The sequence below is a fragment of the Lissotriton vulgaris genome, chromosome 7 (genome assembly GCF_964263255.1).
Source record: "Lissotriton vulgaris chromosome 7, aLisVul1.2, whole genome shotgun sequence".
NCBI classification, from domain to species: domain Eukaryota; kingdom Metazoa; phylum Chordata; class Amphibia; order Caudata; family Salamandridae; genus Lissotriton; species Lissotriton vulgaris.
This window is the reverse complement of record NC_141695.1, coordinates 1,631,300,714-1,631,317,828: the sequence shown is the minus strand read 5'-3', so window position 1 is coordinate 1,631,317,828 and position 17,115 is coordinate 1,631,300,714. Positions and strand designations below refer to the sequence as shown.

General features: G+C 44.1%; 1 protein-coding gene across 2 annotated transcripts in view; it reads left to right on the top strand.

Moving 5' to 3' along the window:
* Nucleotides 1–17,115, top strand: part of ELMO2 (engulfment and cell motility 2) — a 290,477-nt gene that overhangs the window by 171,718 nt on the left and 101,644 nt on the right. For both annotated transcript variants that reach the window (XM_086932590.1, XM_086932589.1), the window contains exon 8: nucleotides 13,744–13,895. In XM_086932590.1, coding sequence (XP_086788716.1) covers nucleotides 13,744–13,895 — 152 coding nt within the window. The remainder of the gene's footprint in view (nucleotides 1–13,743; nucleotides 13,896–17,115) is intronic.

Here is a 17,115-nt window from a genome sequence, read left to right as displayed (position 1 = left end):
GGATGGCAGTCCAGCATGTTTACTTGGCCAACCGAAACCGGATTCGGTCATTTCGCAGGCTGCCCAAAGTAAGTCCAAGAATCCTTCTGCGCCGATGACTACGCCGCCAGATAAGGAGGGCAGGCGCCTAGACAATGTGGGCAAGAGGTTTTCAGCTATGGCCAGTCTCCTGGTTAGGGCAGCCAATGCGTTAGCGATTCTGGGACGCTATGATCGACAAATGTGGTGCGATCTGGCCCCATTTGTTGACGAGCTGCAGGATTCGTCTAAGGAAGATGTGAGGAAGATTTTGCTCGAAGGGGAGCGGGCCTCTTCGGAAGTCATTGATGTGGCAATGGATATTGCAACCACCGCATTCCGTGCACTAGCTGGCTCGGCGGTTCTGCGACGCCAAGGGTGGTTAAAGGCCACATGGTTCAGGCAGGAGGTACAGAATAAGATCTTGGATCTGCCATATGACGGTGAGATGCTATTTGGCAAGCACGTCGATGAGGCCCTGCAGGGAATCAAAAAGGACACGGATACAGCTAAGTCCTTGGGTACATTGCAGTATCGTAAGGTGCCCTTCAGAGGAGCTAGAGGAAGAGGCTTTTCGTCTTACCGTGGAGGTAATCAAAATCGCTACTCCTCTGGATCTCAGTCCAGCCAGTCGTATAAACCACAATACACTCAAAGGGGCTCTTTCTCTCGCCAGCAGCCTAGAGGACGCCAGGGGCAGCAAAGGAGAGACAACACCAGGAAACAATAGCGGCCAGGTGGCTCTTTCCACTGTTCCTGTTCCCTCATTCACATCTGTGGGGGGCAGGATTTCCCATTGCCTACACAACTGGATAATTATTACATCGGATCAGTGGGTCCTCCAGATTGTCAGAGAAGGACACACATTGGAGTTTCAAGACCTTCCTCCAACAAGAGCGCCGGATGCCTTCCTTCCGAAACATCTCAGGCTCCTTCATCTCGAAGCCCACCAACTTTTCACCAAGGGGGCAGTAGAGCCTGTACCCCTTTCGCAAAAGGGAAAGGGGTTCTATTCCAGGTTCTTCCTGGTTCGGAAGACAAAGAACAAGTGGCGTCCGATTTTAGATCTACGGCAGCTCAACACTTATCTCGTGAAGTTGTCCTTCAGGATGGTCACTCTTCAGGACATCCTTCGTCTGCTCAATCCGGGGGATTATATGGCGACCCTCGATTTGGAGGACGCCTACTTCCACGTTCCTATCCATCCAGCTCACAGGCAATATCTGCGCTTTACAGTGGGCAAGAGTCACTTTCAATTCAAGGTACTGCCATTTGGTCTCCGGTCCGCCCCACGGATCTTCACAAAGGTTCTAGCTCCGGTGGCAGCTTTTCTCAGAAAACAAGCTATTCAGGTGTTTCCATACCTGGACGATTGGCTGCTGAAAGCTCCATCTGTTCAAGAAGCGTCCAGTGCAGTCCGGACGTGCAAGGATCTGTTCGAGCGGCTAGGTCTTCGCCTCAACAAGGAGAAATCGGTGTTATACCCATCCAGGTCAACAAGGTTCCTGGGAGCCATCCTGAACACGGACAGTTGCTTAGCCCTTCCATCGGAGGAGCGCCAGACCAAACTAATGTGTTCAGCTCGTCTTCTCCAATCTCGAAAGACACTGACAGTTCGCAAGTACAAATCACTTCTCGGATCGATTTCATCTTGCATTCCTTTAGTTCCGCACTGCAGGCTCAGGATGCGTCCACTACAAGAGCAACTGGACAGACAGTGGCGGCAGGTCACAGGATCCTTCGACGACAAGGTTGTCGTTACCAAAGAAATGAGAAAAGCAGGCGGCTGGTGGCTGGAAAAAGACAATCTTTCCAAGGGTTTATCGTTCCTCATTCCTCCATCTCCCCTGATTGTAACAACGGATGCTTCCATGGAAGGATGGGGAGCGGTCCTCCAGGAGCTGAAGGTCAGCGGTCACTGGAGTCCAGTGCAACGCAAGTTCCATATCAACCTCCTGGAACTTCTCGCGATCCGCTTGGCTCTTCAAGCTTTTCTTCCGAGGATTCAAAACAGGACAGTGCTGGTTCGTACGGACAACACTACAGCCATGCACTACATAAACAAACAGGGTGGCACAAGATCCTCCACCCTCTCCAAGGAAGCCCAAACGATATGGAATTGGTTAATACAGAACAACGTCTCCCTCTCAGCGGAACATCTAGCGGGGACGCTCAATGTCAAGGCGGACGCTTTGAGTCGTCAGAGGACAGTCTCTCACGAGTGGGAGCTGGATCAGACCGTTCTGGAGGATCTCTTTGCTCGATGGGGGACACCATCAATCGACCTGTTTGCGACTCCCCAGAACGCCAAATGCCTGTCCTTCGCAAGCAGGGTTCACCATCGGGAATCCTTGGGGAATGCGCTTTTGATTGCCTGGTCAGGCGCCTTTGTTTACGCCTTTCCTCCCATTCCTCTGATTCCGAAGTTGGTCAGCAAACTCAAGGTGGAACCGTGCAGGATGATTTTGATCGCTCCAGCATGGCCCAGACAAGTTTGGTACTCGGAGCTTCTTCTCCTCTCCCAGGACCAGCCAGTTCTCCTACAGCCTATTCCAACTTTGCTAACAATGTCTCACGGTCAGGTTCTACATCCGGACTTGAAGTCCCTGCGATTGACAGCGTGGCTCCTGAGTTCAGAGAGTTCCAGGGATTAGATCTTTCAAGTGAATGTAGAGACATTCTAGCTCAGGCTCGAGCCCCTAGTACCAACAAGACCTATCGAGCCAAATGGAAGAGATTCTGTGTTTGGTGCCAGAAGGAAGGTTTACACCCGTATACTTCTTCTCCACACAAGCTCTTGCCTTACCTCCTTTCTCTGGCAAAATCGGGATTGGCTCCATCGTCGATAAAAGTCCATCTGGCAGCCATCTCTAGATTCAGACGTTCATCTTCAGGGCCTTCCCTATGGTCGGCTAGGATTGTCAAACAATTCCTGAAAGGTTTGTTCAGGGTTTTTCCTCCAGTTCGGCCACCTCCTCCAACCTGGCACTTGAATCTGGTTCTGTCATCCCTCATGAAAGCCCCTTTTGAACCTGTGCATAAGTCTGACCTTAAGTTTCTTTCCTGGAAAGTGGCTCTTCTCTTGGCCCTGACATCGGCTCGTAGAGTAAGCGAGATACAGGCTTTCACGATTGAGGAACCTTTTCTCCAGTTTAAGAATAATGTGCTGATTCTACGAACAAATCCTAAATTTATCCCGAAAGTTCCTTCGGAATTCCACCTAAATGAACCCGTGGTCTTGAAACCATTTTTTCCAAAACCTTCTTCACCTGCGGCAAGAACTCTGCACTCTCTGGACATTCACAGATGCCTGAAATTCTATCTGGAGCGAACGAAGCAGTTCAGGAAATCTTCACAGCTCTTTGTTTCCTTCAGTGCTCCACGCAGGGGTTGTGCTGTTTCGAAGGCTTGTATTTCCCGTTGGATTTCCAGTGCTATACAATTTTGTCACCAGGCGGCTGGGAAACCTCTGCAGCGAGCAGTTCGTGCTCACTCTACCAGATCCATGGCTTCATCTGCGGCGTTATTCGCAGGAGTCCCTATCAAGGACATTTGCAGGGCGGCTACGTGGAGCAGTGTCCACACCTTCACCCGCCACTATTGTCTGGATTCTTCTGTGAGGGAGGATGCAGCAGTGGGCCAAGCAGTCCTGAGGAACCTTTTCCAATAAGTCGGTGAGCTTTCCTTTCTATCCCGCCTTCCTTTGCATATTTTGTATACTGCATTATTGTCATATTTCATGATCCTATGTGTTATGCTGTTTTTACAGAGATGTGTCACATTTTCAGGTTCAGGTATGACAAAATATGTTTTTCTTTACTGCTAGTTACTCTGATACAAAGCATGGGAATCTATGAAAGTTCCAATACTGGGGCAAGAAAACAAGTTACTTACCTGTAACTTTGGTTCCCCAGTATTGGTAACTTTCATAGATTCCCATGCGCCCACCCACCTCCCCTGGGAAAGCTCACTCTTCTGATCTTGGTGGATAGCTGTATACAACGGCTACGAAAATCTGAGGCTCTGAGCTTCTCTCAGGAAGGTTCTATGGGGTGAGGCTGATCTGATTGGCTACTGCAGAAATTTGGTCTCTTTTACACAAAGAGGTGGTTAAGCTACAAAATGAGATGAGGCCTAGGCCTGTTTTTTCACTTTGTGCTTACTACTATAGTTTTTTACTATTTACCGAGGCTCCCATTCCGACGACGGGGAATGATACAAAGCATGGGAATCTATGAAAGTTACCAATACTGGGGAACCAAAGTTACAGGTAAGTAACTTGTTTTCTTTTTCCATTACCTATTTTGTGAATGCATTTAGGGAATCGCAATTTGCGATTCCTTAAATGCAATGCAGGAAGCAAGAAAAAAATTCGACCTGGCTTTAAGGAATCGCAAATTACCACCAACTTTAAGTTGATGGTAATTTGCAAATTTCTTGAACCATTCATATTTTTGCATTTTTTTAGTTCCATGTGGCGCTCACACATGCCCTTAGGGCATGGGCATGTATATGCGCCACATGTGCATACTTACCTTTTTTGAGGATGCATCAGGGTGGTCTTTTGGCCCTCTTGCACCCCCTGAAATTGCATGCGCAATTTGTGAGTACCTATTTGGTACTCGCAAATTGTGAATGCAATCCTATTCATTCCTATGGGCCTATATGTCCGTAGGAATGAATGGGAAAGTATTCCTTAATAGCGAATCGTATGCGCATGCGCAGTTTGTGAGTACCTGTTTGGTACTCGCAAATTGTGAATGCAATCCTCTTCATTTTTAAGGGCCTATAGGCCCATAGGAATAAATGGGAAGGTTTTCCTTAATAGCGAATCGCAACTTGCAATTCGCTATTAAGGAATATGTAGGCATCACAATTTTTTTGCAGATCCTACATACATTGCAGTATGCGATTCTTAAAAAGCAAATCGTTAAAATTCGCTATTTAAGAATCTCAAAAGCAATTCTTGATACCTTTGGCCCTTTGTGAATAATGTGACATGTGGGTGCAGGGTTCTTTTCTGGCCTAGCAGAGAGAGACTGGGAAATCGTAACTGACAGAATAGAGACACAGTAATTTGTTATGGACTGGCACAACAGACTCCTAGTGATAGAATAAAGGGAAATGCGGTGAGAGAGTTATTAACTAGCAGTACAGAGAGCGACAGTGAGTGTTTGTTACTGGCCTGGCCTGGCCGAGGGACAGGCAGAACTGGTTCCTGGCACAGAGGCAGCTGGTGGTCTTCCAGCCTTCTCTCCCTGACCCACAGCCTCTACAGACTTGCAAATGAATGGAGGAGCCCCTTCTCCATTCTTTGTGCGAGCTTGGCAGCAGGCCCAGTCGCGGAGGCAGGCTGCACGGAGGAAGCTATTTAGCATGCCCAGGAGGCTTCCTCTTAAACCATGTCAGTCTCTCCTCTGATTGTCTTTCATGCATGATCGGACTCTGCTCTTCCTCTCCTCTTCACATTGTCCTCCTTCCTACTTCCCTTGCATGATTAGATTAAGGTTTGCTATCTCTCAGCGCTCCCCCTCGAGCCCCCCTTTACTGATGGCGTGATTTGAGCCTGGAAGTTGGTTTGGTTTCGAATGAATGGTTTGTGCAATCGTGGGTAGCGAACCGTCTCTTGATGTGAGTGGAGGTTAACAAGGCAAGCTTGAATGAGGAGCAGCTCAAGAGGTGGTCACTGGACCGAGGTGCTGAGATTGCCATTGTGTAACTTTGTGCAGTTTAACATGTTCCTTGGTGGTTTGTTGCTGCAGTATATCTATTGCTCAGTTTGCATTTCTAGGAGTCTTTTAGCTCCATTCTAGTTTTTTTGGCATTTGCATTCTATGGAAGCATAGTCCCAGGAACCATTGCTAAACAGAGGCGCGATACAACAGTAGCAGCTTCTTTGTTATCCCTCTTTCTGTTTGCTCATACCCCTTGACTTTCCTTCTAATGGTCTATGTATCTTTTTCATCTGTTTTTTTTATTCCTTGACTACCTCTTATTGTATCCGTTGTCTTTCTTCTCCCAATCACTCCATTCAATTATTTCTGTTCCCTTTAGGGCTCCTGCAATCTTCTAGAGAAGCTCTTTCTTCATTCTCAGACACACAAAACCTGGCGCTTTCCATTCCTCTCCCTTCTGTACCTTTTTTTGCACTTCTCTCCCTTTTAACTCACCGTACACTTTTCTTCCTTGCCACTTTCGTTTCTTTCTCTCAGGTTCTTCCACACCGCTCTCATGTCATTCCTTTAGCAATTTATCATAACATTGCATTACTTAGAACTATGAGGTCTTTACATTTTGATGTATAAAACTTGTGGTGCTATATCCCCTTTCATTATGTATCTATCGCACTGCTTGGTGTACCTTTTTTTTAATGGTTGAATTATAGCATTTATGAGGCCTCAGCTAATAGTTCATTTAGGAACTTTGGAAATTGAAGCCTCCTCTTATGATATTGCCATTCGTAAGTTTGTGGTTCATCTTCACAAGATTGCATGGAGACGCACCGCTCAGACCCGATGCAAGTGCATACCACAAGGCTTAATCCTACATTTTGATTTGGTGGCCATCAGCTACCATAGCCTCTCATGTTGTACGTTACATAATTGGTGCCTTCAAACCCAATCATATATGGTACTATCCACAATGCCACACATTTAGTCTTGAAAAAAGTTCACTCTCATCAAGATCAAACGCTGGTTGGCAGACATTATTAAACTGACCTTTTTAAAATAAGCTCTTCGTTAAGACAAAATAATTGGTTTCTACTCTGATTGCTTTTGGTATTTTACATTACTAGATATAAATGTATATTCTAATAACTTTGGGGAGTGAGGGGTTTAGAAACATACTTTTTTTTCTGTTTCTTACAAATATGGAGGTCTTCCACAACTGGAATGATTGGGTGTGAATCCTGCTACACTCCTGTGTACTGTTTCAAAAGGCACCCGAAAGGCAGGTACCGATGTGCCTGTGGGGTTTGTCCATGGTAAGTCATGGAGTCTCACAAAGTGAGAGGTCAAGCAACTTAAGTTGCAGCCCTGGGACCGAGACTCGCCCTGGAAACCAAGCTTCGGCTTACCATCCTGTGATTCTGGGCAAATCATTTAATCTGGTCGTGGATAAAAAATGTGTAACTGGTCCGGTTCCATTTAATAATAGTTAGCATTAACAGGTTGATAATGGTTACTGCAGGGTTCCTGCAACCACTTGCGGTGCGGTCGAAGGGCATGCTAAAGCAGGGGTGGAGTTCTTGATGAGCCTCTTCTGGCTGCAGCTCCGCAGATAAAGGCTCTTGAATAATGTGAAAGGGGGGTGATTGGTTGGTTAAGTGGGTGAAAGGACTAATGGATAGGTGTGTGAGTTAAATGGTGGATGGGTGAGTGAAAGAGTGGATGGATGAATACATGATTGAAAAATGGATGTAAGGCTGGAAGAGTGAATGAATGAGTGAAAGGGAGAGTGAATGGAAGGATAAAAGTGTGGATACGTGAAAGAATGGATGGATAAATATGTGGAAGGCTGATGAATGACAGGAGGAATCGATGGATGGATGGATGAGTGAAACAGTGGATGGATGTTAAAGGATTGATGGATTGGAGGAGTTAAAGGGTGAATAGATGGACAAAATGAAAGGGTGGATAGATGAATGAACAAAAGGATGAATAGGTGGATGAGTGAAAAGTTGGATGCTAGGGACATCGTGAACTTTCTAGCTTTAGAAGCTACAGCAGGGTGGAGTTCTTGATGGGCCTCTTCTGTCTGCATCTTGGACGAGCTAGTGAGTGAAAGGATAGATGGATGGATGTGTGCCTCTAAGGGTGAATGGTTGGGCAAGTGGATGGATTGATGTGTAGATAGATGAATGATGTAAAAAATGGGTGTGATGGATGAAAGGATGGCTGGATGGAGGGCGGCTGTATGAATGATTGAAAAGATGGATGGATGGACGGATGAGTGAAAGCATGGATGGATGAGTGGATGGGTAAATGGGTGGATAAGTGGTTGGGTGAGAGGATGAGTAAAATGATGGATGATTAGATGTCTGAGTGAAAGGATGGATGAATGACAAAGGATGAATGGGTGGATTAGAGAAATGGTGGATGGAGAGATGAATGCATAGGTTTGAATATGGATGGATATACGGAATGGTGAAATACTGAATGATAGATAAAAGAATGAATGGATGACCAAACGTTAAAGTGAAATTGTGGATATCATCAGGTGGATGGAAGGATGAATGGATAGATGCTTGGATGGAAGAGGCAAGAGAGCTCTTCTGGGTAGGATTGTGAGGACTTGCTTTGTTTGCTTGATGCCATAGGAGCTTTGATTCGAACTGGGGGTATATTCATTTTCTAGCTACTCCCTTGGCTGCAACCTTGCTCTCTTGGGCACAGGCAGTGTTCCTGTTAAGTTTATTTGCTACATAGACCCAGGCAGGTTGGAGTAGGTTTGAGGGATCTATAGGACATGTCCTCAGTGGTCATCTCTTGAGCACAACTGATGGGAAACATCTCCCCCTTTTCATATTGAGCTAGGAAATAGCTCAGGAGACTAGGGCAGCCTTTGTAGAGATCATTGTGTATAACCTGGTGCATGAATTTCACAAGTACATTTAATTTAAGAAATAACGCTCATTTTAACCTCACAGTGCTAGGCTCCTAGATGTGGGATAGTAGTTGCAAGGCAAAGTGGAAACAGCCACTAAGTCTGACAGTTTTTTATATCCATATTTTTAAGGACAGCCCTTCCTTAGCCCATGGTTTAATTTCCCATGATAAGTGTAATGTTAGTATTTATGAGCTTCGGGCATGGTCTCATCCACAGATTTGGCCCTCAGGAAATAAGTTCAGCATAGGGTGAATTGCTGGGTTTGTAAACAGAATCTGCTCAGGTTCATGCACCTGCTGCTGTACTTTACATTGATTTGAGTGTCTGACTAGTATGGTTCACTTGTAAGTGTTCCTAAGAAACTGATTGTTTTGTCTAAGAAAAACATGAAAAATAGAATAACCAATTAAAGAATGAATATACTCTCCATGATGCCTTAGTGGTTCTGTCTATGGTCCAGTCAGAGTGTCATAATTCGAATATATGATGCATATGGACCAGGGTCAGCGGACTCGATAATTCTCACCTCAGTGCCTACTCTAACCAGGGATCACACTCGGCAACTCTAGGCATTAGCTTGCCTCATCTCCACAACGGCCCCCCACATACGCCGGGGATGCCTGGTTTCACCTTGGAGATACCCAGCAGGGACCATCTCAGAGGGAAAGCCAGGACGGGTTCCCCAGCGGTCTACTGCGCAGAGATACTCCTTCGGGAGTCGATTCTAGCGCATTACAAACACACAATTAATAGCGCACATTGAAAGAAATAGGTAGAGAAAGTTTTTTGTGTGAATTTTGGCTTTTCCCCTGATTCTCTACCGGGAATAGCTTGTCAGGGGTCCCCTTTTGATATATTGTCTAGTATGGTTCGCTTACCTTCAGTCATTCCATTGACTTCGACTCCAGGCGGACTTGCTGTTTCACAGATTGCATCAGTTCATGGCATGTAGTTTTCCTGGGTTGACATTGGTGTGTAACATAATGATACTGTAAACTGGTACGTTTCCAGTTGTTTGAAGAATTCACTTTCAAATTTGGATTTTGTTAAATTGCTTCCATTTAATGTTTTCACTGTGCGGCTGCCGTGCGCACAATTTGAGGTAGCATAAACGAAGCAATTTCTACATACACATAGACAAAAATGCACACACACTCTTCCTCTTTCTAAAGTCCTAAAAATGTTAGTAATTTTACAAAAGATTGTTTTCTCTCGCTTAGTCCTCAAATCAATCCACCTCCTCTCTTTCCACTTCCCCTTAAGCCCCTCTCATACACACTGCTTGTTGCTTAATGTATATTAACATGACATGCTAGTGTTATTGTTAGAAAATATGAAGCTCATACCCCCCAATCTTACTAACCAAGCTACTCCAGATGGAAGTCTGTACTGAAACGTCCCGATGGAAGTTTGTACTGAAAAAAGTAAATTTGCATGAATAAAATATTTAGTTTGCAAGGGTGATCTGGATCGGGCAGTAGTTCATGTCACATTCATAACCTGACAGCACTACATAACTACACTTTCATAATTGCTTTATTAACCTTCTTAGTCTCTCAAATTTGGTTGAAAATGCACCATTTGCTCTCTCTTTTTTCAAAATGTTATCAAGGGGGAACCCACAAACCACATTTATATGATGGTCTGGCTTGCTCGCTACGCTTGTCCGCCACTGGGCATTGATCCAGACCTTTTACACCCTACCACTTTCAAATGTCACCAGCCGCCACTGGAAACATCCCCTGCTTCACAGCCTCACTTGAAAGCTTGAGCAACATCAGACTCACCCAGCTCGTCTCAGAACCAGCACACACTGTAAGACATACTTGCCCCCTTCTTAACCACAAGCTACATTAAATAACAACTCCATAACATGGCTCACATGGACTATTATCCGCTTCCAAATCAGCACACCTGAAGGCGACACCCCTACCAGGTTCAGCATTCCAAGTCACAGCTGGGGAAAAATCAGACTGGCTCAGACCCATAAGCACGGATCAACCTAGCCCAACTAACTGCATGGACTCCCTTCCACTCATCAACCTCAACAAGCATATTGGATTAAATTAGCAGGCCAGCTGGTACATAGAAGACCTCTGTGACACCAAACACTGTAAACAGCTAGAAAGGTAATGCAGCAGTAGGCATCAGGTCAATCTTCGGTGCGTCCCGGCAGTCCACATCCTCCACCTTGACACCTCACATTCCACCTCAAAGCCGAAAGCTCCAGAGCTGAAGCCGTCAAAGCTGAGCTTCAATCCTGCTCCTGAACCTCAGGTGGAACCAATCATGCAAAAGGTACAGGAGAAATTGGACACAATCCAGAAGAAATTTCATATCCAGGCGAATACTGGCAACCACTTCCTCTCCTCCACTACCTAAAAGGAAGCTTAGCTTTGAAGAGGCTTTGGACATGCCAATCACTCCCAAGAGGGAGACACCTTACAAGGTTACCACCCCTCTACCCCTTTCAACCTCCCATACCAACTCCGCCACCTTCGCACCCCACCACACTCTCCTGCACTATCATCTCCTACAGGAGAGCTACTAGATGACTCACCACAAGGGTCTCCACAGTCAGATACTGGTGGGTATGTGGAGGGCCACAAGGAGATGACCTCTGGGACACCTATGACACAGATCCCCCTGCTGATATGGATCCTGTTCTTTATCCTGCACGCCCTTCTCCTCCCGAATCACATAACACCTGTTAGTGGCAGAATACACAATTTCCTACCCACATGCCAATCCATCACATCAGAAAAGTGGGATGTAGCCATTATCCAACATGGCTATTGTCCAGAACTCATTCCCACACCACCCAACTTCCCACCTCGTGTTCACAGGCTGTGACACGAGCACCAAACAAGAAGTTCAAGCTCTTCTCCTCAAAGGTGCCTCTTAAACAGCAAGGTTCAGGGGTAAGGAAAATATTAGATCTCAGGACCTTAAACAAGTATATCGTATCAGAACACTTCCACATGGTTACCTTACAGGATGTCATTCCAAGTCTTCAATAGGGCAACCTTATGGCAATATTAGATTTAAACGACACTTGCTGCCACATACCAACACCCAGCTCATCCCAAATACTTATGATTTGTCATAGAAGGCAAACATTAACAGTTCAAGCTTCTGACATTCATGGTAACCACCACACCTCAAGTGTTCACCAAAAGCCTAGCAGTGGTCTCAGCGTATCTGCGTGGACAAAATGTCCACATGTTCCCATACCTGGATGACTGGACTGGCTTATTAAAATAAGCACTCTTCATCAGTTCCGACAGCACACTCAGATGATCATAGATATTCTCCACAATTTCGGGTTCACTTTCAACATTCCCAAGTCTCACCTGCAACCATTACAATTTCAACCATAGGCAATCCTAATCCTTTCAGTAGTTTCACATGACAAGCTCCCCAGCAGACCAGACCTTCTCACTCAAAATCACTGACAAATCAGACACCCTGATTGCAAAACTCTCAACCTAGCAGTCTGGCTCCTGAGGTCATAGAGTTTGGTTATCTCAACTTACCAGCAGAATGTATGGAAATTCTTAAGGAAGCACGTAGACCTACCAGTAGTGCCTGCTATGCAGCAAAATGGAAACTTTTTGTTTGCTTCTGCAACTCAAAACAAATTGACCCTTTCACACCTACAGTACAAAACATCTGCTGTCTACTCCACACAAGGCTGGTTTAGCATTCACTTCTATACGCTTAAATCTCGCTGCTATGCCTGCCTATCTCCAAAATAGACAACACCTTTAACTTTTCAAAATTCCAGTCATCAAGGCCTTCATCATGGAAGGACTTAAATGCGTTATTTCACCCAGGATTCCTCCTGCACCTTGATGGAACCTTAATTAGTACTCAAAAACCTCATGGGTCCCCCTTTTGGCTCCATACTTCATGCTCTCTTTAATTCCTATCTTGAAAGGTCAATATTTAAGTCACCATAACTACACTCGGACATGGTAGTGGGGTCCAGGCTCCAACTTTATAAGAAACATTCTTCCAAATACACAGACAAGGTGGTTCTCCGTACCAATCCTAAATTCCTACCGAAGGTAGTCTCAATTTCACCTCAACCAATCCATTGAACTGCCAGGTATTTTTCCCTCAACCTGATTCTGTTGCAAAACAAGCTGTTCATACATTAGATATCAAAAAAGCGCTTATCTTCTTCATTGATGGAACTAAAACTTTCAGGAAGTCTTAGCAACTTATTGTTACCTTTTCACCACCAGACAAAGGCAACCTTATATCCAAATCGGGCATAGCTATATGGTTAGTAGAATGCATTCACACATACTATGCCAAGAACGAAAAACGTTTACCTGTTCCTACCAGGACATTCTATGCTTGCAAAAAAGGGAGCAACCATGGCCTTTTTAGGAAATATTCCCATAGCTAACATATGTAAACTAACTGTATGGTCCATACCACACATTTTCACCAAACATTATTGTGTGTATGTTTTAGCACACCAAGAAGCCAATGTAAGACTGCCAGTGCTACTTACTCTTTTTCAAACCACTGCAATTCCCACATATTAGCCACCCGTTTACAGTCTGTACAAAGCATGTGTATCTACAGCCACACATGCCAACAAACAGAATTGGTTACTTACCCTGTAAGCATCTGTTCGTGGCCTGTAGTGCTGTCGATTCACAAGCACCCACCCTAGTCGCCGGCCACCTGTGGCTGTTGTAGTTCCTTAAATTTGCTAGTTTTCACTATTTATACATTTGGCACAGTCATCTCATTACTTACACATACTTTACGCTACTTTCTCACCCGCCTGCGGGAAAACAGTCGAACAATGGAGTCGATGTCCAAGTGCATTACCACCGAGAGGAGGAGTCACTCGACCTCGTGACTCGAAATACTTATTTGAAGAAAAACAACTTGCACAACTCCGGACCAAACACTAGAGGGTAAGAGTATGCAGAGCATGTGAATGTACAGCACCATAACATGACACTAACAGATGCTTAAAGGGCAAGTAACACATTCCTTTTATTTGTTATTTCCAGTTCATTAACATTAAATGTTGAGTACGCCTTGCACTTTTTCACACCCTAATGAGTTATATGCCGACTTCTGGCTTAGATTGCAGGATATGTGAGTCAGCCTGCGGTTGATGTCTCGATTCTTCAGCGATCGTTGGCCATCTTGGAGAGTGTGGTTCTCAACAGCCAGGCTTTGTACCATAAGATTGCACAGGAAATCACGGTGGGGCAGCTGATCTCTCACCTTCAAGTGTGAGTATTAGATCTAGTGTGAGTATTGGATCCAAATAAAGCATGCTTGTGTTATTGTTTTGGTTCATTGATTTACCTTCCATCTTTATTCTGACCAAACATTTATTGTCTTTCATTCATATTCCTTCTTATTAAATTCACTCATTCCATCTGTCTTCTCTCTGGAACACAGTATTGTGTTGCATTATTGATTTTTTTTCTCTCTCCCTGGTGTGTTTCTTCTCCTCAGTGGAATTGCATGCTTTAACATGGCAAACTTTGATCCAGGTTTGTAAAATTGCTGGAAACGATCTGTGCTGTTGCTTCTCTCATGAAAAGCCTTCTTAAACATGCATATGGCAGTGCATTTCCACATTAAATTAAGAAAAGCAAAACATTAATAAAACTCTACAGGCACACAACATAATATAAACCTACTCCATGATGTTTCGGATATCTCCTGCAACATCGTACGAGGCCTTACAATCTTGTGTTACTGCATCTCAACATGGTCTCGATTCCTGGTCACTCCATGGTTGCGTTTTAACTCTTTAGCAGCCCTCACAGGCTGTTGCCAAGTGATCTTTACTCATTACAGGCTAACCAACTAGGCATTATTCCACAAGTCTTTAAGCAGCCATTCCCTTAGGATTTTCTATGCTCAACGTGGCCTGTTTTGGTGGCTAAATTACGTTCGCTAATGCAAAAGCAGGTAAACTCAGAACCTCTTACACACAGCAACACCACCACCATACTAACTAAGCAAAAGTAAACATATGCCTATTCATAGAAAAAGTTTCATCAGATGCCATTTCTGCTCCAGTCACAAAGTCTCTTTTGTAATGTGTTATACAAGTCACAATTGGTTAATTCTTCTATGCGCCAGTTTGGTCATCATATTGACCTGATTTTTACTAATTTCAACTTTGTGGCTCTTTTGATAATTTACCTCTATGTTTGTCAGATCATTTACTTTCCTCTGAACTCTCTTTTAATGCAAATATGGAAGCTTTTGTTAACGATAACAATCGGAGGATTACTGAAACGCTAGATGAAATCTCCACACTGATGACGGCCAAATCCTTCTTTTTATTACCACTTCATTTGCCGTTTCAATTTATTGATACACACTTTAACATAGTACAAACAGGAGTGTGATAGTGGCATGTATTATGTAAACATTGATACTGTCGATTAATTACCTTCTGTGTGCAGTAGCTCATCTATGTCCCGTCTCACCATCATACAGTCCATCATGTGTTCAAACTCTCTGCTGCTCGGTCACTCTCCGACTGTGATGTGAGATGTTGATAATATTGGGAGTCGCCTCCCTTCTCTTCTCCCTCCATATTTGTTTTCCCACCAGTCTCTTACTATCCTCTGGTAGATTTTCATCCCCACATCCATGTTCATTTCTTCTGCAGATATAGGTAGACCCAGGTGTAGGCTCAATATGTAATGTGCCATTGATTGCGTAGCATTACTCAAAGTTTCCCCATTCACCGCTGTCCCTACTCGTGTGTAGTACAGAGCCTCTACAAGATGTGTCCATATCATGTGTAACAGGTCTGCATTATCTTGTTGACACATTGTGCATGCCTGTGATTTAGTTGTGTAGATTCTGTGTAGGACTTTAAAAGTGAATTATGCTCTGTTCAGTATATTGGAATTCTGTAAAGCGTTATCTAGTGTTACCTGACAATAATTTATTATTCCCCAGTATCCTGGTCCACTCAGGATCAATGTACAAGGTTCTGTTAAAGACAGACAAATCTCTTGGAAAAATTCAACTTTATAGTATACAAATGTGCCTAGAGCAGCTAAACCGTTCTTTAAGGTGCTTGAAAGAGCGTGGTACAAAGATTACACTCAGGCTATCAAGGGAACTTCTGGCTTAGCTCTCAGATAAATCAAAAAAACTAGTGAAGGACATGCATTGAATTCTATACAGCGCAAATTGCCTCATCTTCTGGAAGTACAAAATACGTTTTTAGGATTATGAGTGTAATGACTAAACCTTCATCTTGTGCCGCCTCCTCCACCCTTTCTTTAGAACTATGTAAATCTTTGTCTTTATATTTCATCTCTAAGATCCATCCTTTATCAAGTTGTAAATGAATCTAAATGTGTCTCTATGTTATATCTCTAAGCAGCTGCATCTATACCTCTCTTCAGTCAATGTTAAGGACATAACGGTCCCTACATTGTCCATTTAGTCTGGTTCCCACGTGGACCGGTGTCCTGCAAAATTATTCCTTCTACGGATTGACACCATTATACCCACTCTTACTTCCATTTTCAATGTTTCTTTCCTTACACCCTCAGTTCCTGCTTGCTGGAAACAGGCCATAGTGAATTAGCTGTTGAATTAAAACCACCTACAGATCCCAATAGTTTTTTGACCCATCTTGCTTGTGTCTTTTATGTGGCTGAAAAAGAAATGAACAAACAACTGTCTCGCATTAAAGAAAATCATTTTTCAAACATCGTTCCGCCCTCAGTGAGGCACAGGCAGGAATTTGGGCTGGTTACAGAACAGAGATCGCTTTCCTAGCAGTGATGAATCCTCTGTGGATGATCCAAGGTGGGGGCTTTGACACAGTCTTGCACTCTAGCCTATTAGTCTGTGTTCTGGAGATGGGTGTTAAGAGCAAAAGGCTCTCCAGTGGATTAGTTCGTTTTTACATGGACAGGTTATTTGTTTTCATACCTCTGTGTTCTGTTAGCTTGATTGCGGCATTCCATAAGGCTTTTCTTTCCAAAATAGTTAGATCTAATTTGGAGGTCACTGTTCATAAGTGACATCCAGATTATTCTTAAACTAGACTGGGACATTCATTTAGCTCAAAACAATTTCTGATCCTGCTAGTCAGCTGTAGCTTCATGGGTGAAGCTAAACTCTGACCAGACTGTTGTCCTAATTCTAGGAAAACCTCCATGTATCTTATCCCAGGGCCGCAGCCTTCATCATTGGGCTTATGCCACATCCCTATGACTATAGTGTAAAGCTTTGCTTAATATTTTTATTACAAATTGAACTGCACTGCCCAACTAATAAAACAAACCAAAAAATCCCTCTGTTCTTCATGCTTTGATCCTCGCAGGCTATTAAGGAAAATACTCCACTTCTTCCATCAGACTATTGTTATTGGGGCATCCTAGCGATTATGGAGTCTCCCTGGACTTTGCCAATAGGCCTTGCTCAACTCTGCTAAAGTATCGGCTTCAAAAATTGCAACGC